Below are 15,430 nucleotides of genomic sequence, written 5' to 3'. Positions count from 1 at the left end.
GAGTTGCCTGAAAACCTCTCAACACTGCCACCTTAGAGTATATCTGTTTGTTGTCCTGCTTGCTGTTTTAATAAAATAAAATTCTTCATTCCTACAGCAATTATTCCAGTAATAGCCACAATGTTTTGTCAGTGGTCAACTGTTTTAACATTGGATCACTGAACCTTGGGCATATCCACAACAGTCTTGTGACACTCATGTAGTGTAAGCCCCACTGAAAAAAGACTGGAAAAGTTACTCCAGTTCTGCTCCGAGTTAAAACCGTATGTTAACACTTACAAGACTGTCTAGATCATATTGCCACAGACTTTATCAGCATAGCACCGCAGCAGCACAGTTCCACTGCAAGATCTACTTTGGCAAAAATGAGTAGTTATCTTTGAGCTTTCCTGTTTTCACAATTTAGGATTTCATATAATCTCAAAGATCTTACTTGTTGAAGCCACAGGAATGTTGGGAAAATTAGTGGTGCTGGTAGTGCTAGCCTCAGTAGGAGCTAACATGGCTGGGGTGCTATAAGGCTCTGTAGATGCCCTGTTACTTGGTGGGTGCTGGATGGTTTGGACTGAATGGCCTTCAGCAGAAGACAATGATGGCTGCCCCTCGTAGTCATGAACGTATTCGTCTTTCACCAACATGCTTGATGGAGCTGTGAAGAAGCAAACGGTTAAACAGTATTTTCAGGATTTCACTACAATTGCACTGCTACTTTCAAGCAATAACAACGCTATTGAAACTACTGGGAGGAGGATTTAACCTATATAAACATTGCTAAAGCACTCCTCTAAATTACAAATAAACACTTCCAAGTCAGCAGCAGGAAATTTTGAAGCGTAACTGGATGGAAAAGCAAACTGTTTATTCTGCTTACTGCTATCAAACAAGCAGTTTAGTCCCACAGTAGCAGACTCCAATAGCATTTTGTTTTCTAGTCCATCACCGTGTGGTTGGACAGGGTTAATAAAAGGGAGAAACGTGCTTTTTGTCAAACATCTAAATCCATGTCAACGCTAACAAACCAATTCCTAGTACACGTTAAGAACACACATAAAGCTCCTATGAACAATGTAATTCATTAACACAGCACAAACACCTTCATGCACCCCTGAAATAATCTGAAGCAACTCCCATCCAAATTGACAAGAAATATCAAACTCACATTCAAAGACAATCCACACAAAGATACCATCGCCACTAGAAGAATTTCTTTCTATATATCCTATTGAGCAAATTCAAGTAAAACTCTCACACTACATTAGCTCCCATGCTCATTTTCAAAGTAGCCTTAAAAATATTAAAATCTGGCCGTAATTTTCTGTTTCCTGCTGCAAAAACAGCAGCACGACAAGGAAACACCTATTTAACTGCTGGCTAGTAAGCTTTGATCCTGTACAAAAGGATCATTTTACAAAAGACACAAGTAGCAACACAAATTAGCAGAGATGAGTGCACAAGTTACAACTTGTGAAGTTAACAGTTTGTCAGGTTTAGAGTTTTTTAAGTCATTTTTGCTTCAGTACTTCTAATAATGTGCTAAACGCTGGATTACCCAAATTTCCTTCTCTACAAATTTCTTCTGGAAGGAAAAAAACGAGTTTTGAAAATAAAGAAGTTACCAGCAGCACAATCTCAGATTTCTGAATCATATCCACTGGACATTTAATGTCCAATTTCTCTCAAGTTCCAGAGAAAGCAAGAAAATTAGACTGCCTCATTCAAATGCGTATTAACTACACAATTTCCATTGTTTTCTTGTTAAACTACTTACTAAGTCACAAGCATCTATTATTCCTAATTCAATGAATTAGTATATCACACAGGTGCACATGGATTTGGGTGTTTGGTTTGAGTTTGGTTTTTTCAATTAGCAGCATTCAACAGTGAGGTTTTTGGTTTGGGTTGGCTTTTTTGTTGGGGTTTGTAAGTTGCAGGCAATGAAAACAAAACACACCTACAAGCTGAGATGAAGCCTCGATTTAGAGAATTTATCAGTACTTGCCTCTCATATGCTACCCAGCTGGTTTTCCAAAACCAAAGACACAAATGCATTTCCATCTGCTGCCTATACTCCCTCCCAAGGAGATACACAGGAATAAACTGTGTACACACTGAAAAGCTTACAGTCTGTGCCCATAGAAATTTAATAGTAAAAAAACCAACTTACCAGAACTCTGTAGTGTCAGTCCTGAGAGGTCTTTAAAAAGAAGAAAAAGAAAAGAGGGTGTGGAGGGTTATATACACTGAGATCTGCAGTGGTTTTTGAGCATTAAGTTTATAAGCCTTTAGAAATCAGTCCTACAGACTACATATTATACCCCCTCCATCACAACACAAGTCTCAATGCGAAGTTATTCCTAGGATACACGTTAACTGCAAGAACTGTGTGCAAAGCCAACAGAAAGGCTTAAACAAAAGCCACAAACTGTTCTATCAAATCTGAAATAAAGGCAAAAGAATAATTCCATTAAGATGGACAAGAGCATATGAGAGTAATTTATAATTAGATCACTGAAAGTTAATGTTTCTAATTTAGGCCTGTATTTCATACACTCAAAAGGAAAACATTCTACATTTCATTCCCACTGTTCCATTTTAAATCAAGTCTACTTACCAATGCCAGGTGATACTACACGCTCATAATGGTAAGGATTTACACAGACACTGTCACATTTTAAGTCAAAAGCATACTGACAATATTTAACATGCTTGAGTTCATTTTTATGAAGATCAGGCCACCTCCAAAGACGAGCGTAAATCACATGAGGGAATCCTTTGCGACCAGCCACCTAAAAAGTTAGACACAAAAGTTGATTGGGAAAGTAGCAAGACATTTCTCTTTACTTAGTGAGGAGCAAAGCTGGAAGAGGACAAACAACAACATAACTTCTCTCCATCATCAAAATATGAAAAAAAAAAAAAAAAAAAGTGGTGTACAGTTTACCCACATTCTGTACTCAACAGAACTATTAGGGTTTTGCTACAGTTAAGTCAACACTGTGATTCTTAAGAAAAATTACTGGATACAAAATGGCAGAAGCAGAATTTGTGTTTAATGTAGTATGTATGGTCACCTTCCCCACCATGGATGATGAAGGAGCTTTGCCCCAGAAGAAGAGGAACAAGGCACTAAGCTATACTATAAGGAATTTACAAGTAGAACAATGCCAATCCATTATACTGAAAAAAAAAAAATAATATATATATATGCTTCTAGGGTATACAGAAAGCTAGCCAGCAAACATGACATCTGTCCTGGAACAAGGAAATCGCAACCCAAGCTATACAGGTACTGAGTACTGACAATATAAGGCTAAGATAAATCCTCAGCACAGACTCCTTGGAGTACCTTAGCAAGGGATCTTAGGTCTTTCTTCACACTGCTGACCAACACAGAGCTAACAGAAGCTTGTAGTGAAAATACCAGGATAAACAGCCGAATTTGTTACGTGACCCTGCTTTTTACTGCCACACACACACTCGTTTAGAATGGCTGATCCAACGCCTTCTGCTCCTTTTGGAAAAAAAAAAATAAAATCAACTACTGCAGCAGTCCAGAGCTCCAGCCACAAAACATACCTACAAATGGGGGCAAGGGGGGCTGCAAGAAAAGAGCTACTCTTCCTGAACACTCTAGGATCCTGTGTCACTCACTTCTGCTCCAACTTCACTAGGAGGAAAATATCTGATTTTCACTTGTACTAACCTGAAGCCTCCCATCCAGCGTTCTCTGTATTGTAACACACTTGCTAGGATGAGCTCCATTTGTGGTTATAGCTGTAATCAAAGAATCCAATTCATCTTTTTTCTCCTTTAGCTTTTTAACTAAACTTTCAATTGCGCGTTTTGCAAAAGTTTCACTCTCTCCACCTTGTCGATGGCACATCAAGCTGTGAACAATGCTCAGACAAGCATCATTACTTGTTGGTGTGTTAGTAATAGACATATTGTCCATTTGTCACAGCTTTTTCTTTCAGATCAAATGTCAGTTTTGGGGGCTGTTATGATTTTCAAGCTGATGAACAAGAGATGATCCAAGTTAAGTGTTAGATGTACTGTCTCTTGGTAAAACCTAGGAGGAAAAAATATCTACATTAGAATTGTTTTTAACAAATTGCAGATCATGTTTCTAAGGAAGTCTGTGGCTTTTTGCTTCTTTTATTTTCAAGCTAAGTGCAGGATATTAAAAGCACATGAAAAACTGCATTGCTTGTCCCATGATAGCTAAAACATGCTTAAGACACTGCTTGCACAGTTTTAGATATAAGATTATTTTTTTCCCCTAGCAACAATATTTAAAGATTATAGTTTATATACATGTACACATAGTATGTACATATAGAAAGGTAGGGATTATTAGATGAACAGGCTCTGAATCAGGAAAAGGAGAACAGTGACAATGATTTCTTAAGTTTTAATCAGGTAGGATGAAACCAAGTGGAAGTACTGACTGGGAATCGAGGGGATCAATTTAAACAAAATTTGAATAGTGAAGAAGCATGAATGCACACCAGAATCATCTGTCACCTCTAGTTAATAATCCTGTTCAAACAGTTCAGCTATGTTCTGACCTCAGACTAACTCAGTTTCTCTTCTGTACCTCGCCATTAGCTTAATACACATTTATGTGAAGTAGTACTGTGTGTATCTTTACATATGAAAATCCCAACTGGCAAAGTTGCCTTTATTTGTTTGGATCCAGCTTCTTCTGGATCAAGACAAATCAACTGAAGTCACTAAAAACGCACTTCCAAACTGTCTCAAACGGAACTGCCTTAATTACACTACGTGTAAGATACGGAATAAGACCCTCCTAACACATTTGGCCTTTAAACTCCATTTGCTAAGAACCTGCAGTGGTTTTCTGGCCATGAAGTCATCCCTCCCAAAGCCAAGAGACCTCATCCTTTTGAAGTTTCCTTTAATTCACTAATTAGAAGAGCTGGCCTGATTTTCTCAGTTCTGAATGAGCTAATTACTACACTTTGCTTTGCTTTCTCCAGAAACATAGGACCACAGGTTTCATGCGGTCACAGAAAAGGAGTCTGATGTTGTCAAAAAGCTACTTTGGTTCTTCAAGCGGCTCTGGCTTCAGGTAGTCATCCACTAACACCATTCTACCAACTATGTGCACTGACTTTAAAACAGTGGCAGCAAATCCACCTAAGTGATTTTACTGCATTTACATTTTCGGAGTAAGCTTAAAATATAAGCCTTTCTGAAAATAACATGTTTGTCATTCTTGGCAATGTAAATAAAGTATATTTGATTTTAATGGTTAAGGGAAAAAAGTTTCTTCATAGTATCCAAGGAACACATCCAGTCAAAGACCTAATAACATGGAAAATTCCAGTGCAGTAACAGAGGTACAGCAGAGGCAAGTATTTATTGGAAACAAATGTGTTGCACAAAAATGAAGGGGATGTTAATTTAGAAAGTTAGCACATCACACAAATTACAGTGTGAATGTATGGCTTCCCTCCTTGTAAAAGGAATATTGTAACAGAAATCCAGCACAATTATAAAAGGAAACAAAGTCTTCCCTACTTTATATTTTCTCCAATTTCAACCTGAATACAACATCCTTTGGTATACTTGGAAAAAAATCCACATTGCAAATCCCCCCACCTCCATTTTCAACAGTTTTCTTCTTTTGTAAGGATGCTTCTGGACCTAATTTCTCCCAAAAGAGAACAATTACCTAGAAGTTTGAGTAAGATCATTTTACCTAGCTATTAAAAGTTTCTCTCTCAACATTTTTTTTTTTTTTTTGCACTTCAACTCAATAAGCCTCTTTTAAAAGTCAAGCTTAACCTGCCAGTCATTCTCCATGGCAACCTACACTCGCATAAATCCATAAAAGCGTGCCAGCTAAAACAGAACAGAACATCATTTTCCTTAAATATAAAACAGCATCCCAGATAGGTATACATAAATAATCATAAATAAGTGATTTGAGAAAGCTGTTAGCCAGAAGAGTTTTAAATAAAGAGATGCTTAAAATTAGACAGGCAGCTCTACCTTCTACACCCCTAAAACCATGAATGAGAATTTTGCTTGCTGACTTTTGGAAGACTAAGAGCAAGCAAATAAATTCTTATTTAAGCGGAATGATCTTCAGAAATGTTGAGTCACCCCTCAGCTGCCACTATGCTCAACGGGAGCTTCTGACTGTTCAGCATTTTTGAAAGCCAGGCCACTTGTTTAGGATTTTGAATACTGTTACACACTGTTGATGCGTAACTGCACGCTAATTCAAAACCCTCCCTTTAGAAGCCCCATCTGCAGAAATGCTGTATTTAATCTGGCCATTTTCATCCCCAGAAAGAGGGGGTGAGGTCGGCAGCTATCTGGCACGAATTGACAAACGCTGTGATGTATTTCTTCCAAAGCACCAGAAGCATTACTGTATTTTGCAGACAAGCCAAGTTTTTACGTGCCACCAATTCAGTTTCTCACAAAATAGCTCTACAAGCCTATCTCTGAGTCACACATTCAAGAGGTGCCTTCACACCTTCTTACTATATTACTTTCGTGTGTGCAAATAAAAGCAAAATGTAATCTTGATGCGTTGTATTTTTAGAAGATGCCTCTGAAGATAAGGTCCCAGCATGCCCTCAGACATGGAGTGCTAGATGTTCTGCAAAACAGCAGCATGCTTGTGTGATTTGATGTTTCCTTGATGTGAGCACGAAACCTCAAGTTCATTCCTTAGCACGCTGCCCACCCAAGGAGGTGATCCCACACTACAGCTCAAGCTCAGATTTTTTACTGAAGCAGGTAGGGCCAAATCCACTGAACAAAGATCTACTTCCCTCGTAGCCAGGGATTTCATGGAAACAGAAATGGGGGAGCGCATGCTTTGGAGGAAAAGAGGCAGAGAGAAGAGACAGTGAACATGAGAAAAGCAGCAGCAGGAGACGGCACTTGTAGTAAAGTTCTCAGCTTTACCTACCGAAGAACAAAAAGGTATTTCTCTCCCTTTTGCTATAGTGTGATGCAAGCAGAACACAGAAGGGGGGGGGGGGGGGAGAGCGGAATCCAGACAGGCTAAAGTAAAATGCTAACAAGTTACAAAGTTATAGAGAAGTACCTCATTCTGTTCTAGCAAGTCAGGTATTTCAGTAACAAAGTATTAACAGGGAGGTTATGAAACAAGTGAACAGCTAGTGTTCTGCAGTAGCCTGCATTGGAACCATACAGTATGGGAACAAGAGTAAGATCCTCTGAAGACGAGATAAATCTGAAAGACAAAAGAAGTTAAGATTGCCAGGTAATTAGAAACACCTTTGATGATCTGTGCTGCTATTTCAGAGAAGTGATAAGTAACCATTAACTGAAATCCTTCAAGACTGATGCAGACTTGAACAAATACATCCTAATTCTGCCATACATACTTTCCCACCGACGCCTTGCTCAAGGGTGAAGTATCTTTCTAGCCTGTGCAATGAAATTCAAACCATGAAGCAGCTGTCTAAAATTAAAAATGCAACACTGGTGCCACATGCCTCATTTTCATGTCTGTGGATAATTCTGCCAGAAGTGGTTACCTGCACAATATAAATAGATTCTAAAAACACAGGCATCCGTAACAGTATGCTACCTCATAGAACTAAAAGCAAATATATTATTGACTTATCTCCGTGGAAGTAACATTAGTGAGCTCTCACACTAGTGCCCTCATTGCACTTACATTTATCTTATGAGCAGGAAAGCAAAATAAACACCAGACTGACTCAAACTGTTCCACTGTTCTCAGATCAACTGCTACTACACTTTCTCCCTCAAAACAGCGATGACTTTACTAGCATGACTACAAAACAGAGACCACGTTTAAATGCTCAGCATCTTCTGCAAAAGCTAGTTCAGAGCCCTAGAAGAGCTTTCCCATTTGTGGAAGCACGGTGCTCCTGATCAACTAGGAAAAAACCTGAGCAAAGTACAAAAAGCTCATGAGATCTCACCCAAAGGGATAACCAACGTATTTATGGAACAGAAAATTAATATTCCAGATTCTTCGCCAGTATCTCTTCAGCTGCACCAGCAAGATAGTATCATAAGCTAGCACAGCTTAAGAACAAGTGCTTTTACATGCCAAAAACCCAGGGTAACAAAAACAGCACAAGCCATGACTTCCAAATATTTGCAGCAACTCTTCAGGCAGCACACTAGGTATTTAAGAGACAGGATCATTTGGAAGGCCTCACATGACACCCGAGAGTTGCCGAGGTATATTCCAGTTTGAAATTCTTCATCAGAAAAGCATCCAGACGCATACAGATGTAGGCAGACATGCACATAGTCTGAAGAAGGTACAAGGGGTTTGGAAAAAGAAAATGAAGTTTTTTCTGCTTTTCACAGTTAGAAAAAACACATGGACTTGATTTCCTTGCTTTTACAAAGGTATTACTACAGTCATACAGAAGCTCAACTGAGACACAAGGGCAAAGGCTGCTAAAAAGAATACAAAGACTCCATCTAAAGCCTCATCAGCATGCCCTAGCCATTCAGTCAAGTCAATTTTTAAACTTACCTGAAAAATCCCTTCCTCCAAACAATTCCCATTACCAATACTCTAACATGGTTGAAATTTGCTGAGGATTTACAAATCCAGATTTCTTAAAAAGAACTCACATTCTTTTCTACATACTAAGAACAACCTTACACTCACAAGTCATTTATCTTCCCCCTCTCTTCCCACAAAAGCCACTTTGCAATTTGGGGAGAACGATCGATCCCAAACAAGAAAAGTGAAACAGAACAAGGTCTTAAAAAAAAAAAAGATTAGTCTGGATGAGTTTGGTACAACGCTCTGGGTGATGCTCTGTTTGTGCTGAGAAAGGAAGATACTCTGAATAATTAGAAAAGATAAGGTGGGCACCTGAAGGAGATAAGGAGACCATCAAGTCAGGAAATCATTGAACAAAGAAAATGGAAAGGTCTACACCACCTAGGTTCCATCTACTGTGAATGGAACGATTAGGTGTCAAAATCAAATGAGTATGTACGTAAAGATGCTGCGTAACCTCTCACGAAAACTGTATAAAATACCTAACTTTTCACTGACAACTCGGGAGCTAGTCTGTCTGCTGCAAACCGGCCAGCTCCTCAATGTTGCACAAAATAAATACCTTTGCTGCTTAAAGACAAAATTGGTCTGTGAGCAGTTACTCTGTGCCGTTTTGGCATCAAAAGGAAATAACACGCTTACGCGAACAAACCAGGCGGTTATGGATGGAGCTGGAAGTCAGCGATGTAACCCAAAGGAATATGATCCAGGCAATCAGCAATCCAACAGCATGGGCAAGATGGTTAATCCAGGCCCGATGCTGATATGATACACTACCCTACTCATTTACAGTAGGGTTTAAGCCAATCGCAGCTGCAGAGGGATCAAATTCACCAAGAAACTCAGTCTAAAAATGTGACAGTCCAAATGCCACTGGATAATTACTTTAAGACATGGGCAAAAGGCCAAAACCCACTCCATGTCACTTTCTTAGCATATATTAATGAAGTTTCTACAGCAAACTAGGTATTTTTCAAACGAGAGACAATTTGAGGCTCTTCGGAGACAGACTTCACTGTTTGCAGGACAAATTACATGAGAAGTACCATGACTAGGAGTGATCAAGTAACACTTTGTTTTAAAAATTAAGATGCTAAGAATTGTGAAGTGTTGTATTTAAAGGGAAAAAAAATGTTTAAAAATGTAGTATAGCCTTGGCACAACTAGAACTAGAGTTCCTGGAGGTGTCAGGGCAGCAATGGCCCTTTGAAAAGCTTTTGAGGGAGAAAGGGAAGCAGTCTTTCAGATCAGCTCAGAAAAGCGGTTCCAGACACAGACACGGTACTGAAGGTCTGGAGATGCTGGTGGGGAAGGCAGATAAACATGGCAAATGGGGGAGGCAGGGGAATGCGCAGCATATACCGACACACCAGAAGCAAATGAAGAATGCGAGATGGATTTGCGACTGCATGCACAAGAAGCCTGAAATAAACCCTTGTGATGGGAATCCAACCAGCCTGCAAAGTTAAAATCAAAGAGGAAAATTTACACATGCTAAGTATCAGATGACACATTTGGGCCTCAGGAAGCCTTTCAAACAGAGAGAGATTTGCCATCTTTTTGTACAAACCAATCAGACAACAGTCCTGTGTCACCTCAGAGCATTTCAAATGACCCTCAACACATGGGCGCTCTAAGTCCCTGCTAACTGAACTATTCTGAATAATAGGAACACTGATTTTATGTGTGTTTTATGAGAACTCATAGAGCAACTGTTATGCAAAAATGCTCTGTGATGCACATAAATACATAAGCCTGGCATATCCATGTAATGGCTGGTGTTACAAACGTACAGGGATGCTAAAGACAGTAACATAAAGCAAGTAAGTGTGCCTAACAGCCTTCACCAGGTACAATACAGGATTTCTATCTATGCTATGAATCTTAAGATAACTTGGCCATTATCCATTGTAACACACTGTAGAAGGGTCTAAGCAAGTCAGCAAATTTGCAGACAAAGTATCCTTCATGATGAGCCATGACTTCAGTGAGTATTACCACTATGGTCTTCAAAAAAAAAAAAAAAAGCTCCTAACATCTGAGCCAAAAACATATATCCAAGTTGCAAATATGATGGTAATTTCTTGAAAAATGTATCTAAGATAAAATAAGAATAGTTGAGCTATTTGCTTGAAGCTGCCACTGATGCTCTGGGAGCACGATTTACCAGTAACAGCCATGCCAGTCACAGATTTCCAGCATTTTGATAGCAGGCAGTAAATGCAATGCTAACGAACTGGCTAATTAGAACAGCATACAAATTGACATCTTGCTAGAACATTTCACATGAATAAAGGACAAGTAAGGCTCTTGCATAAGCTGTTACCTCCAAAATTAGACAAACACAAAGATGTCAGAAAAGCAGCATACAGATTTGATAGCTTTTAACCACCAAAACATTACTCCAGAGTTTTGCTGTTTAATAATGCAGTGGTAGAAGTTTTATGATAAACATGATAAAGAAAAATCCATAAACCAATAAAACAAAAGGCAGCTCATGATTTGATGAAGATATGAATAAGTGATTAAACTGCAGATACTTTCCAGCACGTTAGACTATTATCTGCTTGCCCAAAGGGTGAACAGGAACAAAATGTTTGTAGACATAAGAACAATTAGCATTAAAGAACAAGAGAAAGAGTACTAAGAATGTACTACACTCACACTGTTCTGTACAGTAAGAGCTAACATTCCCGAGAATACTATTTTTGTGCGTGTATCTGAATCATCAGTATCAATTCTGCTCATCTCACTGTCAGTAGCTACAAAAAAACTGAAGACATGTGACAGCACAAAAGGAACTGGAGAAGAGTTTTAAGACAACTCTGAGTGGCAATTCTTTCATCCTACCATAAATCCATGGTTAAAAAGTACGAGCAGCCATTTCTTTGTGAGAGAAACTGATCTGATGTAACTGCCCAATGGCAGCGCTCAGCATCTTTACTCCTCTCAGCTTCCACCTGTGCACTTCAACTGCTTTCAAAAGCACTTTACAAAAGCAACAGACTGATCCTGTAAATGCAGCACATGTTTCTGCTGCACACGGTTTGAGGGGTTTAAATCTCGTTCAAGGAATGTTTACAACAATAAAAACGACATCCAAATCCTTATCTTGTCTTTGAATGCATGGGGGGCAGGACACAATGAAAAAGGTAGCACTACTATGCTGATGTGACCACATATGCACACATTATAAATCCTAGAAAGCTGCATTTTTCATTTTGGTTCCCCTTCCCTCTCTCTACTTTTCATTTTTGAGAAAGTATGCAGCTGAAAAAAACACTCCTCTTTTCAATACAGGCTTCTGTATGGTCAGAGAAGGAAGACCACTGCACATTATCATGCCATGAGCATGGGAAGGGCAGTAAACTCCTCTGCAACCGGATCTATTTCCACAACGCAGACATACATGCCTTGCACTACCTCACCTCCCAGAGGGCACCCTTGGCGTCCCCCCGGAGCAAGAGGTCATCCTCTCCTCATCCCAGCACCCAGAGGTAAGGAGGGGATGAAAACCTGGGAACGGCAGGTTCAGAAAGCAGGTGGTGTAAGTCCCTGCTGTAGAATGACAGAGCAAACCTGACCTGAACGTTTCCTCAGAGGATCCTGCAAGACCCATCTTCTTGCAGAAGGCTTCCTTCAACAAGGACAAATAGTAATTTGTCAAAACCTCACAAACAGAGGAAACAATTGTGGCTATGCCAAGCAATAAAAGGAAGAGTCGAACCTTGCTCAGGCAGAATTGCTGTGATTTTTCACTTGTACATAATGTTTCGATACCCTAGCAATAGGTGTATTAGATTACAATAAAGAACAGATGTTATCTGCACGGGGATAATGTTCCCTGCATTTGTTCAAGCTTAAAAAAAAAAAAAAAATCACCTCTGGGCAAAGCAAGCACGGAAAATTTCAGCCCCAACCAAAAGTAGAGTTTTTCACAAGGTTAACAACAAAAGAAAACAGAGTCCTAAAGTTCCAGCAGGACCTTAACAACAGCATGGCGAAGGCTGCCCCTCACCAGGAACAAGCTATCTGCTCTCAGCACCTTTGTTCTCCACTAAATCTGTTGATACCCTCTCAAACCTCATATCCCTATTGCCTTCGCTGCGCTTGAATGCATTATGTAAAAGAGCCATCTACTTAAAAAAGGAATTTTAATCAGTTTGAGACACTTAGTGCTTCTCTTTAGGCTTCAGCTCTTTGAAATAAAAGTTTCCATATCAATATTAAACACGCATGCTTATGCAACAAGCAAATCAAAAGAGGTTCATGAAAATGCAAAGTGAGAAGAAGAGAAGAAACCCCTTCCAATAGCAATCCGGCCAAGATAAGAGGAGGGCCAGAAGGACAAGTTGCCTACTTATCATGACACTGGAGTACAAAAACATGTGAAGTTTTAGAGGGCAGTAGAGCTAATCCAACAGCCTTGCACGGGATTACCTACGTTACCGAACAAAGTAACAACAGTACAACCGTCTTAAAATTGAAAAGATGACAGCTATCGCACAGAGTCTGAAATCACTCCTGCCTGTTGACAGTGGCACACCATTCTTAACCAAGATAATTTGAGAAGCGGTGGCAAAAGACACCACGATCCTACCCCGACCGTCTGTGTTTTAGAACACTTGGTTTGCAGTAGCACAATTTGGGCTCCGAGTAATAACATACCTAACCCACAAGTACATTACCCCAGAAATTAATCAGCCTTCCGTGGCAAAACCTTTTTTAAGACTCAACTACCCAGCAAGTCACAAACCTCCCCAAAATCCCACATCCCCAGCACCGGGGATGGGAAGGAAGAGCAGGAAAGAAGGAATAATCTTAAATTCACACCCCTGGCGCCGAGCAGCCCCCCGCTGCCCTGGCAATCGGCTAAAAGCACAGCTCTCTGTTACGGCAAAGATGGCAGATTGCAAAGCACTAAAGGCGAAGCGGCTCCCAACAAAACCATCCAGGGCATTTTCCAGCGTGTGGGAGAGAGCAGGGAGAGCGCGTTCCGCACCAGCAGCGGCGCAGGGAAGTTGAACTGGGGACAGGCCGGCTGGCCAGCCTTTACCGGAGGGCACAAGGGTTTGCTTTTTAAAAATACCACTAAAAGTTTAGGGGCGGCGAGGGAGGTGGGGGGGCGGCTGGAATTTTGTTGTTGTTGCCGCCGAGGGGAAGCGGGGGAGGGAGGCGAGGGGCACCCAGCGCGGCGGGGTCCAGCAGAAGCCCCCGGGGGTGGAGGGGGGCGCTGCCCCGGCTCCCCGGAGCGGCAGCCGGCCCGTCCCCAGCGCGGCCCCAGGGGAGGGGGGGGGCGCTGCGGGCGGCCTCGACGGGCGGGCGGGAGCCGAGAGCGGATGTTACCTGGGCCGCGGGCGGCGGCGGAGCGGCCGCTCTCCGGGCGCGGCCTGTGGCTGTGGTGAGGGGCGGCGGCGAGGAGGAGGAGGAGGAGGAGGACGGAGGGGGGGGGCCTTCCCTCGCCTCAGCCGGCCCCGGTGCGGCGGAGCGGGCCAGGCCTCCGCCCCCCCCGCCCTCCCCTCCCCGGGCCGGGCCGGGCCGGCGCTCACAGGCCCGCGGCACGGGGTGGGGGGCCACGCGGCCGCCCTGTGACGGCCGTCCCTGTCGCCACCCCCGCCGCCTTCCTGGTGGTGGTGGTGGTGGTGCCGCCGCAGCTCCGGCAGCTCGCGCTCCACGGCCGCCGCCGACACGTCCAGCCGCCACCGCGCATGCGCGACATCCGGGTCCCACCCCCCGCCGCCGCCGCCGCCACAGCGCGCGCCTCCGCGCCGCCACCCGCCGCCCCTGCGCCTGCGCGCCCGCCCGCCCGCCGCCCCGCGGTTGGCGCGCCGCCGGCGGCCGGAGAGCGGCGCGGGCGGGCGCGTTTGGGGATTAGTTTTGTGGTTGGTGGCCGGATAGCGGGGCGGGCGGGCACGTTTGGGGGTTATTTTTGTGGTTGGCGGCGGGCGGCGGCCGCGGCGCTTGCGCCGGGAGGCGCAGGTAGTGCTCCTGGGACGGGACAGCGAGCAGCGCCGTTAAAAAGGCGCAGCTCCAAAAATGCAACGCGAACAAACGCGCAGGTGCGCAAACGCAACACCCGTAAGGGCAAAAAACCAACAATGCCATCCCTGTATATGTACGGCCCCACAAATGCAACCCCCAGAAGTGTAAAGCCCTACAAATGCAATCCCCAGAAAGCTGGAAGCCCTGCAAATGCAACCCCAACAAATGCACAGGGCCACAAGTGCAACCCCCATCAATGTAAAACCCCACAAATGCAATCCCTGTAAGTGTACAACCCCACAAATAAAACTCCCATCAATGTAAAACCCCACAAACGCAACCCCCGTAAGTGTAAGACTCCAAAAATGCAACACCCGGGAGTTGGAAGCCTTGCAAATGCAACCCCAACAAATGCACGGCCTCACAAATGCAACCTCCACAAGTGCAAAATCCCACAAATGCAACCCCCATAAATTGAGCGCCCTGCAAATGCAACCCCAACAAATGCACAGCCCTGCAAATGCAACCTCCAAATTGCAAAGCTCCACAAATCCAACCCCAACAAATGCAACAACTCTTCCATTCCTCATCATCTCATCCAGCAAAAGCAAACTCTCCAAAGGAATCCAGCTGAAAAGGAGAATACTTCTTTTAAATTAGCAAGTTACATCGTTCTACCTTTTTGGTGTTGGACCACCGTTTGAATGCAAGGCAGAAAGGAAAAGGTGCATGAAATACCATATCCACTGCAAAATGCAGTAATTTTTGCTAAATTAAGTGGGGTGTTTCACAAGGTGCTGGGGTGTTATCGCAGCTCTTCTGATAAGAATGATGGAAATTTAAAAAAATTTTTATATTGCCATACCAAAATTTCCTGCTCAT

The 15,430-nt window shown here is 42.6% G+C and overlaps 1 protein-coding gene across 4 annotated transcripts in view; it reads right to left on the bottom strand.

The window, feature by feature from the left end:
- The window catches only part of SMAD4 (SMAD family member 4), a 29,202-nt gene extending 14,930 nt beyond the window's left edge, over positions 1–14,272 (bottom strand). For 2 of the 4 annotated variants that reach the window (XM_040579385.1, XM_040579387.1), the window contains exons 1-5: positions 13,913–14,272; positions 3,704–4,069; positions 2,612–2,786; positions 2,165–2,194; positions 434–649 (exon numbers count right to left, since the gene is read on the bottom strand). In XM_040579385.1, coding sequence (XP_040435319.1) covers positions 434–649; positions 2,165–2,194; positions 2,612–2,786; positions 3,704–3,952 — 670 coding nt within the window. In that variant the 5' untranslated portion in view covers positions 3,953–4,069; positions 13,913–14,272. Of the gene's footprint in view, positions 1–433; positions 650–2,164; positions 2,195–2,611; positions 2,787–3,703; positions 4,070–7,090; positions 7,241–13,912 lie in introns of all 4 variants that reach the window. The other 2 variants (XM_040579386.1, XM_040579388.1) reach the window with 2 other exon arrangements.
- Between the last annotated feature and the right edge of the window lie 1,158 nt (positions 14,273–15,430).

This window comes from Falco naumanni, chromosome Z (genome assembly GCF_017639655.2).
Source record: "Falco naumanni isolate bFalNau1 chromosome Z, bFalNau1.pat, whole genome shotgun sequence".
NCBI lineage: Eukaryota > Metazoa > Chordata > Aves > Falconiformes > Falconidae > Falco > Falco naumanni.
The sequence above is the reverse complement of the archived record's forward strand: the minus strand, read 5'-3'. Positions and strand labels throughout refer to the sequence as shown.